Raw genomic sequence first — 13,583 nt, forward strand, 5'->3', positions numbered from 1 at the left:
CATGTGTGAATCGACCCAATGAGGTAAAAAGGTAGATTACTGTATTCTTCAATGAATAATTAGCAGCAAGCGGCCAAATGCCAGTACATCACCAAATTCTGCCCCGCAGCAGTCTGGCATTGGTTTTGCTCAGCTGGTGTCTGTGGGTAGCTGCATGGCAGAAGGCCTGCAAGACACGCCGCTTGTGTTATTTGCATATGCGGCCGTCACATCACATTTCATCAAAGGTTTTCTCCTTCTCCCGGCTTGAGTCTGTTTACCCTCCCGATCTCCGAATTGTACACCGGCTTTTGTTCTGCACAATTAAGCTCCAACTCAAGTGGCAGTGCCACTTGTTTTGTCTAAAAAGAAAGAAAAAAAACTTGCACAAAAGGCCAGCTACTTTATCATACAGTCCCATAACGGACTTATTAACCAAAAGGGTAATACGGATAAACATGGTTAGTCATTTAAAGGGCAAGGATCCATTAGTGGCACCTTAAATAAAAATGGAGAGGGAGTCAAACCATGTCGTTTCTTCCAGCCAATTGTTGAAGATGAGACTAACCTTGGTAATCCAGGACAAGTAAATGTACTCAGAAACTGCATGTTTTAGTACTTGGTTCATGTCTTGTTTAAAATTTGATGGGTGGGATGTAAAAATCTCCTGCAATTCTTGAATGACCCATAATTTAATACAATCATCATAAGTTTTTTGGTAAGTGGGGTGTCACTTTTACAGCACTTTTCTACCTTTGTTTCCTAATGTATCGACTGATGATGCAGCATCAGGAGTAATTGGGGGTTTAGTGACTGGCTCAAGGACACGTTGACAAGGTCGCAATTGCCTCCAGTTTAACTTTTAACAATAGTTTAACAATCTTCACATGCAAAGAATGGCCAGCAGGGGAGGCACTGCCTCACTTGCCTACCCAGAGTTTTCTTTTTCTTACCTCTGTCGCCTATTGCTTTCCACGTTGGGTTCAGTTGGTCTTTTCATCAGTGAAGAGTGTGCTCTTTGACCTGCCATATGTGAAAAGTGCCCTGAGAGAACTTCTATTGGGATTTGGCTCTCTAATATATAAATATAATTGGATTGAATTGAACTGCAGAGAAATGTGAGTGGCCGTTAAACAATATTGGCCGGTCAAAACTGCTGCGTGCAGACTGATCAATAACTGTATGGGCAGTAAGTGTTAAGATTGCGGCGCTCACGAGGCAGCGAGGCCGCTACAATATGGTATAGAGTTGAATATTGGTTACGTTTCTGTGCCACAGTGTCAGTCATTCAGCATGGAATTTGAAGGACGATTTAATAGTCACACCAATCTCCATAAAGTGACTGTGTGTGCAATCCCGTAGAAAGGAAAAAAGAAATCATACAGCTAACATTGGTTTGGCAGGTTTTATTTATTTTTGTCGTCTGATGCAATCTTGACAAAGCGAATTGGCTTATTCTAATCACTGAATAGGACGGGAAAATTAGAAAGTGAGTGACGGAAATGTGACGAAAAGGGAAATCTTTCCCACGTCTAAAAATTATCGGTGTTTGGTCCACATTTGCATTTAAATGAGCAGTGGTGAGCCATCAGTGCTCGGAGACGGAGAAATTTGGAGCTCCGCAACACAGACGGGAGAGATTAAAAGGACATAAAGTTCTCTAGTGTTATTGCAAAGACAATGAGGAAGAACGTGGGGGGATAATGCACACAAATTACAATAAATACAGCGCAAACTACAAGGTCCTTTTCCCAATGCGTTTCGACCTTGGATTCTTATATAAATATTGTGAATTTCAATCATTCCGCAGTCAAACCATATCTTTGGAAATGTAGAGTTACGGTTCTTATCTGCCATACAAGTCTCATTGTGGATACTAAAACTATTGTGTGTTCTGTGTGCTGCTTGCCTAGTCGTAAAGAGCGCCAGTTCCTGTTCTATGGTTAATGTCATGTTAGCTCTTTGCTATCATTGCTACTCAAATACAGCTAAAGAAAAACTGAAAAACACGTTGACGTGAATGTTTTTGTGGCTTTTTGGTGCAAATTTTGCCTGAAAATGTCGGTTGGGATTTGACCGTATTGTAAAAGCTGGAATGTCAGGTTTTTAACGTATAAACGTGACCGATCCTATCTAATAACATAAGTGTGATCATAACTTTTATACAGTCCATGTCAGTTCCTATCAAAACAAATCTAATGGATCGGCAACAGAGCATCAACAGGATGCGGTCATGTGACTCCCAGACAGCAGAGCTGAATGAAGCAAGGCCTTATCAGTCTAATGTGTTCTTACATGATTATCGCGGTCAAACTTGAATCCTGCTTCAAATTTCATTTTAAAAGAGACCCGAGGCTCCAACTCGACTTTCTTTCTTGACTCATCTCTCGGAGTTGACTCAATCGCCGTGGCGATGATCATGGGAAATATTTACAGTACCTGACTTGATCTGAGATGACGCTGCCATTTATGAGCTTTATGGATGACAATAAGGATTTTATTGTTGTGAGCGATATAAGCAGGCTTTGAAACGGCAAAGCGGGGCGGGTATAATCGAGCTTAGCGTTCGCTTGGGCAGAGCGTGGAATCGTTTGGCATCAGCCACTTCGAGTCATTACATTTCACAAGATCTCAAAAGAAAGTTAGGACTGAAAATAGTCAAAATCATAAATCACTGATTGAATACATTCAATAGATAACAATAATAATTTCCTTAAGAGCGAACATCATAATTATGATACCGGATGATTTATTAACTTTCTCACGTCATCAATCACAACCACTGTCCACTTTGAACGAAGCTTCACTGCTTCCTATATGCTCCTGTGGCTCCAAAAAGTAACATAACCTGCTTTTAGCTAATTGAATCATAGATGTCCAGTCATTATTTTCTGTTCAATCAGCTTAAGCCTTGGCGGAGGAGCTCTTGTTTTGATTATAACTTTATAATCATTTGAAAATGATATATTTGATACACTCCGTGTCCAACAAATCCGTGAGCCAAATTGCTTTGTAAAACACAACCCAGGCCGGCCCATTACGGAAATGCATTACTGCCTTATGTCACGTTTATTTGGATTTTTATTTGGGTTTATTTGGATGTGAGGGCGGAGAACCCGATAGAGCCGTATTTTAAGACCAGCTGTAAGCACTGTTTGTGCTCACAGCTGTCCACTGTTGATTGGATAGCATGCTTCAAACGGGGCTGATTTGCTGCATGATTGCTGCATGATTGCAGTTTATGTTTTTCCGTTCGCCTCTGACTTTTATTTGTACAGGCCCCGTTATCGCAAGGCTTCGCTCGTAGCCGCTGTGGAAACTCCCGTTGTAAAGCCGCCACGTTAAATCGGTTGGCCTCCCTCAAACAAAGCCCCGCCTTAGCTGCGTGGAGATGGACGGATGTGCGTGTGGAAATAATCCGAGGAGAAGAGAAAGCCAATGTGACAGATCGTTATTAAGAGTTCTTATCAGTATAGATCATTGACTCTCGTTGCGACCTGCTCCAACCCCTCCGCCTGCCGAAAATCTGATAATTACACTTCATTAGAGGAGCAGGTAGTGATGAGGCTTAGAGTGAGAGAAGCAATTTAGGATGATACAGGGCTTTGTTTGAAAAGATGGTCGGATTTTAATTATGGAGGAACTGATGAGTTGGCTACGGTGACCATATCTTTGTATGGCCTCCAGCAAGTTATCAAGAACAGCGTGAGAGATGTCAGCCAATGACGATGAGACCGTTTTTACATTCAAAGATCAGGCAAGAAGGTTGGACCGAAAGAGAAACACAAGTTACTCGGATACAGAACCGACCAGTCATCGGTGCTTCCTGTGACAATTAACCCTTTCATGCACCCTGTGACCATTACATGATAACCTATCCACTGTAGTAACCGCTGTCCCTGAAATGGTTAAAGGGACAGTGTGTGGAATTTTGTTTTTGATTTTTCAATGTTCTATCACATCAACATGTACATTTTTTTTTGGTCATTGTATGTCTCGTAATCACCAATTATATTCGTGCCTCACCTTACAGGAGGCTGACATGTTTCACCGCCATCTTTCTGCTACCTAAACCCGAAGGAGACAAATTTAGCGAACGGGCTTATCTGGATCAGCGACTACATGTGTAATAAATGCAATGTACTTACTTTGTCACTTGAGGGAAGACTTGAAGTCGTTTGTGATGACATTTTGCTTGCACCTCTACTGAAGAGGAAACTGTGGTCTGCTTGCGAAGTGTGGTCTCTCTCTGGCACCGTAATGCACGAGCTTCACAATGCATGTGCTTCGGATTTAGGTCGTTGCGTTCGATTAGTCCAGCACAACGTCACAATGTATGCATTTTATACACTGGAACTTTATCATGAGTGATGATAGAAAATAAGGCTTCAAATTTGCTTCATGAAGCATTTGTATTTTTTGACTCCTCTGGATGGCATGGTTGGTTTACATAAAGCGGTTGAAGAAACGGCAAGTCATTGTGCTTTCAGACCAATGTTGAACAGAGAGTGCCATCTAGAGGAGTAAAAAAAATACAACTGCTTCATGAAGCAAATTTGAAGCTTCATTTTCCCATAACTCGTTAAAATGTGCATCGGTTATTACTAGTGAAACAATCAGGTTCGATTCTATTTTAGAATGTGGAACCAAAAGATCAGAGTTAGGTACCAGGTGACGAACCAACCTATCACTCATGTTGCCCAAAAGTGACAGATTTTTAGACTGACTGACTGTCAGTCAATGACTTCATTCAAGAAATTGAGCCATAACGACAAAGATGGGTTACTAGGTGACAAACTGATTCTACATGTTGACCGACCCATGAACCGTTTGGTTTTAAAATCCCAGACAGAGTCTTTTTCAAGTCCCACAAAGAAAGCAACACGCAAACTCTTCCATCGTGTGTTCATGCATGGATGTGGGTACATTTATTCAAGCTGCTGGCTCTGTTTTTATTGCCTTGGTGTTGTGTCACATTTGTGTCAAAAACTAATGTAATGTAATGTAAATGTAATAATGCTCCGAGGTGCGCACAAATTCTAGTTGTTTGACAAGCCAACCGCCCACACCTATGGCCCCTACGAACGTTCAGTAGCGTTGATGGTGCATGAAAATAAAATGTAATAAAAAAAAAGAAGAATGCTGCAGTCCCGGATGTTGCAGTATAATTCACAAGCGAAGCCATTCTGTAAACACATGCGTATGAAAGCCTGCCTCGAAGTTGCATCTTGTTTAGGGGTGGCCGAGCACAATCGTTCGAAAAGATGTGATGTCCCAGAGGTGTCGGCAGAATCCCGCGCGTCTTTGTGTGTGTGTGCTTTGCACGGGAGGGGCGGGAGAGATGGTGACTGCGGTGCACTTCCAGTGGGGAAGCATTGATTTGGAGCCCAGCATGGGGATGGTTGAAATGTCAGCCTCTAATTGAGTTGATAAAACCATTCTGAGTTTCATATCAAAATATCTACAGTACACACGACACAAACACTCCCACAAAAAGGATCCACTTCGACAAACCCCAGTGGGAGGTCTCTGGAGGTCTGTGTGTGTGTATACAATCCCTAAACTTACCCAAATTGAAGTTTGACCAGTCCCACCCACTGAAAGTTTATGAGGTTTGTCTGCATACATCATTTATAAGCAGTCAAGAGTGCAAAAGCGGTAGTCTCACCAAGCGGCAAAATGGTTTGGGGAGGCTTCACTTGCCAGCGTGAATTTCAAACGCAGTGTTCCATATTATAGGAGTTCTTTTTCTTGTTTCATAAATTATATTGAAAAACTGTTTATTCATCTCAGGAATGTCAGATCGATTTACAATATGATTTTAGTAAGATATTTCGGGAATAATATTGCAATATTTAGTTTAGGGACCAACAGGTGGCACTGTAGGGCTCCCCTGGCAGCTGCACACCTGTTGGTCATAGGTAATCAGTGTCGGGTCATTGTTGCTTCTTGCTACTGTCATGTGTGTTGCTGTTAGCGCTTGGTTTCTGTCATGTTTAGTTCATTATGTTTTAGCTTTAGTCATGGTTATTGTTTGATACTTTGGACTTTGTGTGTTTTGAATTTAGTTTTCTTTGTTTTAAATACAATTCTTCAAATACACCCCGCTCCTCCCTCCTGCCTGCTTTTTGGGGTCCACCACCACCTCGCAATGTGACAAATATGGTATTTTGGCGCTTTGGTTTATTTTACAGGCAATCAGTGTTGGCTAACTTTCCAATGATTTATTTTATTTTTTTGGTACCTTTTTAGAAACTAAATCAACAGCATTTTTTTGACTAGCCGCAGATTAAAATCTTTTGTTTATCCTGCTCTCAACTGTGTTAATAAGAGTTTGGATTGAACGCACGTGCTCCTGCTTGTAAGTACACTGGATGGGTCCCGCTCTCATTATGAACAGCGATAATTAGTCCAGGTTTCACACATTGTGCCATAATGATGCGTTCTCTTCCGATCATATTCTCACGTAACCTCTTTTTTTTTTGTGTGTGTGTGTGACCAAGCCCGCTGGTAATTAGCAGCCGTAATTAGGCAGACAACTATTCATATAGGGAATGCATGCATGTGTGACTTCCCCGCTAATTAAGAGTATTAATTACAATCGTAGCTGTTCCTTTGAGACAGCGCATCGCTCCCACTTGGCGTTCTTATGGCTTTATCTCAGTCCACCATCACCGCCAACAACAACTCACTCTCTTACACGTCTTGTACTCCAAATATGCCGTACACCTGCGGCACTTGACATGCCGGTACAAGACTGATAGTGGCCCATAAGGAAGCTTGACTATTGGGAGGGATTTGCATAGCAATGTGCTTCCCATTTCTTAATGCAACAGTTCGACCATACGACATGCGAGTGAAGCCAAAGCTCATTTATATCAGAATGGGTATTTGAATTAATTTCCATCATTGACTAATTGGTCAGTTTCCCCGATTTCAGGGGGAGAAATGCTTCTATATAAGCTACTTTAATGTCAACCATGTTCAGCAACTTTCGGATCCGGTTAGGACGAACTAGAGTCTTAAATAATTGCATCCAGGGGTCATGTAAAAAGTAGAGGTGTGTACCCAGAGGAGCTTCAACACAAATGTCTCTTAATAGGAAAGTTAAGGAGTGTATATGCGTATTCCTCGTTCAATATCTTGACTTGCTTTTTTTTTAAAAATTTTTTTAGGTGTGCCGTTGTGCATCCTCAGCACATAGAAGAGTCTGACATCATTTATGGAGCGTTTTACATGCTGCTCCCAGATGCAACGCGAGTTGTTGCATTTGAATATTGCAGGAGTTTTTGCTTGCTGAGGCCAACATGCCACACATGCTCAGAATACACAACAAATGCACAGGAGGGAGAGTGCTTCCCACAAAATGCAAATTAGACTCGGTTGGCGAGAATGAAACATACTCACGCTGTTGACACTCCAACACCCATAATGCACTGCGCTAGATCCTTAATTAGCTCTCGGGGGCTTGAATCTTGATTGGTGCATTCCGAAGCTTGGTTGTAGTGTAGGCTATACTGAACTGCGGTTTCAACTATTGGAAAGTGTCCAATGAATTTGCAAACATGTTCATTTTTAGGGGGTGGGACAACAATACAGTAGTTCATTGGACTATTATTGCAAGGCTGAAAAGTGAAAAATAGGTCAGACAGGATGTGGTGTCAGGAGAAGGGAATTCCCTCGTCCTGTTGCATAGAAAGCAAATGTCAGCAAGTACTGATGAAGGTTTTTATCTGGTTTGTTTACAGTGGACGGCTGCACAGACTGGTCAGTGGACTACCTAAAGTACCAGGTGTTGCAGGGCGAGCCGGTGCGGCTAAAGTGCGCCCTGTTTTACGGCTACATCCGTGCCAACTACAGCCAGGCTCAGGGCGTCGGCCTCAGCCTCATGTGGTACCGCAGTTCGGGCCTGGGCCACAGCGACTTCGAGGAGCCCATCTCCTTCGACGGCGTGCGCATGAGCAAGGAGGAGGACGCCATCTGGTTCAGACCCGCCGACCTTCAGGACGTCGGACTCTACTCCTGCGTCTTACGGTAAGATGGCGGAAATATGTGGATAATGGTTTTTGAACGAGGACAGAAGCTTAAGCAGGCACTGTCAGCTGGGATAGGCTCATTTTCCTCTGTAACTCTAATGAGGAGACGTGGAATAGAAAATGGAAGGATGGATGGAGTGGGAGCATCTAAATTAATGAAGTTTGCATGTTCTCCGTGGGCCTGCGTGGGTTTTCTCCGGGTACTCCGGTTTCCTCCCACATTCCAAAAACCTGCATGGCAGGCTGATTGAACACTCAAAATTGTCCCTCGGTGCGAGTGTGAGCATGAATGGTTGTTCATCTCTGTGTGTGCCCTGCGATTGTCTGTCAACCGGTTCAGGGTGTCCCCCGCCTACTGCCCGATGACGGCTGGGATAGGCTCCAGCACCCCCCACGGCCCTTGTGAGGATGAAGCAGATCGGAAAATGAATGAATGAATATTCCAGACTCTGAATCATGTCAACGATCGGTGTGGCAGATTAAAAAGAACAAAGCGGCCCATGTGTGGCCCACGAGCCGTATTTTGCTCACCACTGCCATAACTTCTGGTTCTTGCTCCGCCAAGTAGAAAAAGTCGTGACAGGTTTCGAATCACACCCGGTTAACTTCAAAAGACCCTTAACACGATGTACCTAATGGTGTGGCAGTTACATGTACAAAGCAGGCGCTCAAGTTATCAGTAGTTTCTGTTGCCACGGAGGTGCGTAATAAAATTAAGATACACATTGGTGTCACGGTAACTTATTAACCTTTATGCCAGATAACCTCCTTCAATAATTGTCTCATTGCAGCTCTTCATTTCGCAGAGTTTTTAATAAATTGGGTTAGAGGCCTCTCAAGGAGCCAGAGAGGCTTGAAGTGCGCTAAGTGGGCTAGTATGACGGTGAATATGTGATTGAAGCCCACGCAGTTTTCGGCAACAAATTGGTGTTTTTTGTTGTTTTTTTTTAAACATCTGACTGCAGAATGTTGTTTTTAAAAGTTAGAATTCCGAGCACATGGGAAGTCTGGTGTAAGAAAGCGCCCGGGGGTTATTTAATGTGCTTTGGAGCCGCTGGGATTTTTTTTTTTTGGTCTTCTCGGATGGCACAATGTGAGAGATTTTCCTCTGAGCTGAAATCGATTGTCTTTTTTGTTGGAGTGTAAGCCTTTGAGTCACACTTGTGACCTGAGCATCTCCACTCGAATGCTCCTGCCTATTGCATACCTCCATGCAGCCTTTTATCAACCGCAAAATCGAGGTGGGTGGACTTCGCGTGTCAGGAGCGATATAGTGTAAAACTTAATCAGCGAATTATCTACTTGCCCGTAGCTGTTTTATGCATTATTTTTTCACAATTTAAACAGATCGGAGTGTCTTAAATCACATTTTTTGGTGACATGCACTGATGAAACGGTAGACACACTAGTTTCTAAAATAACCCATTTCAACGTGCGAGCCTTGTCTCACGCGCGTGAGCTTCTATATCAGGGCTAAGCACGACAATGTGTGTCGATAACCCCCTTGACAAATCTGTGTATTCTGAAAAACTCACTGCAGCTCTGCTTAACATTTGATTTTTGACAGATTTTTTCAGAAATAGGCTAATAAAAAAATATATTTGGTTGTTTAAGTGCGGCCCGGCGGGCCAGTGGTTAGCGCGTCGACCTCACAGTGTCGAGGTCGTGGGTTCGATCCGGCTCTGGCCTTCCTGTGTGGAGTATGCATGTTCTCCCCGGGCCTGCGTGGGTTTTCTCAGGGTACTCTGGTTTGTAACCACATTCCAAAAACATGCATTGCAAGCTGATCGAACACTCAAAATTGTCTCTAGGTGTGAGTGTGAGCGTGGATGGTTGTTCGTCTGTGTGTGCCCTGCGATTGGCTGGCAACGGGTTCAGGGTGTCCCCCGCCTACTGCCCGAAGATGGGATCAAGCAGATCGAAAAATGGATGGAGTAGGAGTTCCAGATACTCCATCATTTGTCGACAAAGTCAATTGCAATAGATGTCCCCTGCACTGTTGACACAAGGTGTGAGGGGGCTCGTGTATGTACCCCAAGGACGTAATGCCATACATAGAGTTTGTCTTTTGGCTTTAGTTTTTATGCTCACTGAACCAAGGTCTCAGTGCAATTTACAGACATTGCCTTTTTCCTCATTTTCAGGGGGCACATTTTTCATGAGGACTTTGTCAAACTCCCAAATTATACCAATTTCATCGTGTTCCACTTTGGATGCTCCGCTGTGTACTGTTTTGTCCCACAGCTGCGACGTATTTTGATACCTGCGTGACCGTTATGAATGGTTAAACGGGTGGGGCAAATTGTGGAAATGAGTCTCTCCGGAGTGGCTGCCCGCACATCAACTGTGAAATTACACAACGAAGTACATTTTTATGAGCCGAAAATGTGTCTGGAAGCAAAAGTCTTTCCACCAGCATTTCCTTTCCACTCATGAATCGGCTGCTAGTTGAGCGTGCAACCGCTATTTTCATACGTAGCCGCTATCATGCCGCCGCCAACGGCAAAGGAGAGCAGCCGTGTTGTTGGATGCGCAGATTGGTGTTGTCAGCGTTAGCTTCAGATAAGCGGCACCCAGGTACTCTATATCATATTCAAAGCGAGCAATCCCAAGCATAACCGCCACAAATGTCATATGTGCCAAAACTCCAGAAGAAGCGCATAGTAATATGAGTATTTACTAAACTCCTCTTGTATCTGTGACTCGCCTACTTGAGCAGAAGTCTCTCTATCCTCTTGCTCTGTGTTTGACTCCAGGTGAAACATATCGGGGGCGCATTACAACGTATTCTTACGCCGCAGCGGAAAGGAGTTGATTGCGCGCCATTCGTAATGTCAAAGCACTGTATGATGGGGCCGCTGTCAACAACAACACTCCCACGTACCGTATTTTTTCATAACAATCCCAGGATTGAATCTGTCAAGAGAAGCGGTGTAATCCGTGTGTCTCTGCCATCGCGCATGTGATAATTAACACGGGGAGAATCACATCAAACCTTATTCAACTCCTGCAGATGTATCAAGTGGGACATTGACAACACGTTCACCACTAAGTTGACCTCTGGCTGTCCATCAATGCGGCGACCTTGCACACGCACCCTTCCGCAATGATACTGTGTGTGCGTGTGTGTGTGTGTGTGTGCGCGCGGCGCGTGTGTGGATGTTTACAATATACATCAGTCTGCTCCCAGTGGGCCTCCAAGGCTCAGCTGTGTTATTTCTGCTCATATTTGCTTTGCTTAACCAGGCAGGCGATTGCCTACATATGCAAATATATGTTAACAATGCATGATTTTAAATATCCTTCAAGTGGACAGGACTGGCCTGCTCATCGCCTCTTTTTGCTTCCGGCAGCATTTTCCATTTGCACCTGTTGTCGTCCGCTTTGTGATGTAGAGCAGGACTCTCGACTGAACTGGTCCTGTTCAACGGCAATCCTTTCAGCCAAATTCTGGAACATTGTAAGGATACGTATGTGCATGTGTGTTTTATAGCTTCATGGTGTGTGTGTGTGGGGGGGGGGGGGGGGCAAAAGTGTTTAAATGTTGCTTCCATAACCTGAGTAGATCATATGAAGCCCCCCGTCGCTTGCAGCATCTGCTGAGCCTTAAATGTAATGTAATAAAATGGAATGAAAAGCCGGTGCGGACCTCTCCTCGAAAATGACCAGGATCGCTCAGGCAGGGCAAAGTGGCGCAATGATGAACACTGGGTGAACACAAGCGTCGGGAAGGCTGGCTCATACCACCCACAGTTACTGAAAAGTGTCACGATAAGATTTTGTCCTTGGGATTTTGCGTGCATTTATGGACAAGAGCATTTGTGGGAATGTTGAGGGCTCACGATCTCTGTTGTAGCTTATCGCAAAGAAGTTTCCAGTCTAGTTCTTCCACACCAAACGCATCCGAGCGTGCCTCAGCGGACCTTGCTTTCTGCACTGGGACGCAAGTTTGTACACAACAAGGGCCTTTTGTTGGAAGTGCTGACCCATTTAACATGGGATACTATGGTGACAATGTTTGGCGACCAAAACAAAAAGTGTCAGTGGTGGTCAAACAAACAAAATTGTCTCTCCATACAAGTACCGTATTTTTCGGATTATACGTCGCTCCGGATTATAAATCGCACCAGCCAAAAAATGCATAATTTAGAAGTTAAAAAATTTTGATAAATTGCACTGGAGTATAAGTAGCATTTTGGGGGGGATTATTTGATAAAATCCAACACCAAAAACATACATGTCATCTAGAAAGGCAATTTAAGATAAAAATAAAATGGGGAACAACAGGCTGAATAAGTCTACGGTATACTAACGTTACATGACTGACATGCCTGATAATGTCCGTAATGATGTAACATATTAAGAGTTATTCAGATAACTAGTATAAAGAGCATGCTAACAAGTTTACCAAACTATCAGTTTCACTCCAAATCACTAAATCCAATGAAATCTTCATCCTCTGTGTCACTTTTAAACAACTCCCCCAACTCGGGAGGTAGACAATGCGCCGCTTCTTCTTCTACATCGCTTACGTCAGACTCATCGTCGATTTATCAACACAGGCCGAGAGCCCCCTCTTGTGGTTTAATGTGAAAATAAATGAAATGACAATCATGTGTTAATGATTTCACAGCTAAGTCGCTCCAGAGTATAAGTCCCCACCACCTCCCCGTCCAAACTATGAAAAAAAAAACTGTGACTTATAGTCCGGAAAATACGGTACTTGCTTGCTGTCAAGTTGAGGTGGTGAACTCCACTTTGGCTAAGATTACTTGACAAATGTAAGAACTGAATCTCTTCTTAGATATAAGATGGAGGTGACAAAACCAAATCTAATGAAGGGCTGGCATTGTGTAAAAAAAACTTTTTGGTTTTATACCCATGCTGACATTTTAGACTCACACAAGGCGGGGTGTGTTTGTGCTTCCTCAACCAGCGACTTTTCGCGACGCAATAAGCATTGCGCGCCGCCACATTACTGCTTGACCTTATTAATGCTTTGGCGAATGAATGGCAGCAAATCCCTGCAGCCAGGTTGTTATGGCAACCGTAGGTGCCCTTGTGCTTTGTTTGCGTGTCGATATATTTTGGGGGCCGAGTGTCATTGATGCAGCGACACAGGTTGTTTTGTAATGGCTCAGATAATGACGATGACCATTATGAATGCGGTATTAAAATAGCGTGGAGTGAGAGACGGCGGGCGAGGTTGAGGGGGACCTCCTCCAGCTCAAATTCATCACAGCATAAGTGTGTTGATGGTTGCTAGGAAACGAGGAAGCGGGGGCAGGGTTGGCTCGTCCACTCCTGTCCTTCCTGGTGGGAGGCCCGAGGGTTTGTTTGCTTGCTTTTTAGCATTGCCAGGCTCCGGCTGACAACCACCCCCACCCCCCTCCCCAGCGCCTCCCCACTCCTCCATAAATCCTATATTGGTCGCAGGTATGAATTCTTGACTCACTAAAGATGCTGGAATACGTAGTTACTGCTCAACCCACAAATGTGGTGAAACAGTGGGGGGAGGGGCCAAGGAGAGGTGGATGAAAATTACTGGCAGGACATTACATGGGAGAG

The 13,583-nt window shown here is 43.9% G+C and overlaps 1 protein-coding gene across 6 annotated transcripts in view; it reads left to right on the forward strand.

Moving 5' to 3' along the window:
• Positions 1–13,583, forward strand: part of il1rapl1a (interleukin 1 receptor accessory protein-like 1a) — a 193,700-nt gene that overhangs the window by 93,265 nt on the left and 86,852 nt on the right. For all 6 annotated transcript variants that reach the window (XM_052082247.1, XM_052082246.1, XM_052082248.1 and 3 more), the window contains one exon: positions 7,728–8,013. In XM_052082247.1, coding sequence (XP_051938207.1) covers positions 7,728–8,013 — 286 coding nt within the window. The remainder of the gene's footprint in view (positions 1–7,727; positions 8,014–13,583) is intronic.

The sequence above is a fragment of the Hippocampus zosterae genome, chromosome 12, assembly GCF_025434085.1.
Source record: "Hippocampus zosterae strain Florida chromosome 12, ASM2543408v3, whole genome shotgun sequence".
In the NCBI taxonomy this organism is placed as follows: Eukaryota; Metazoa; Chordata; class Actinopteri; order Syngnathiformes; family Syngnathidae; genus Hippocampus; species Hippocampus zosterae.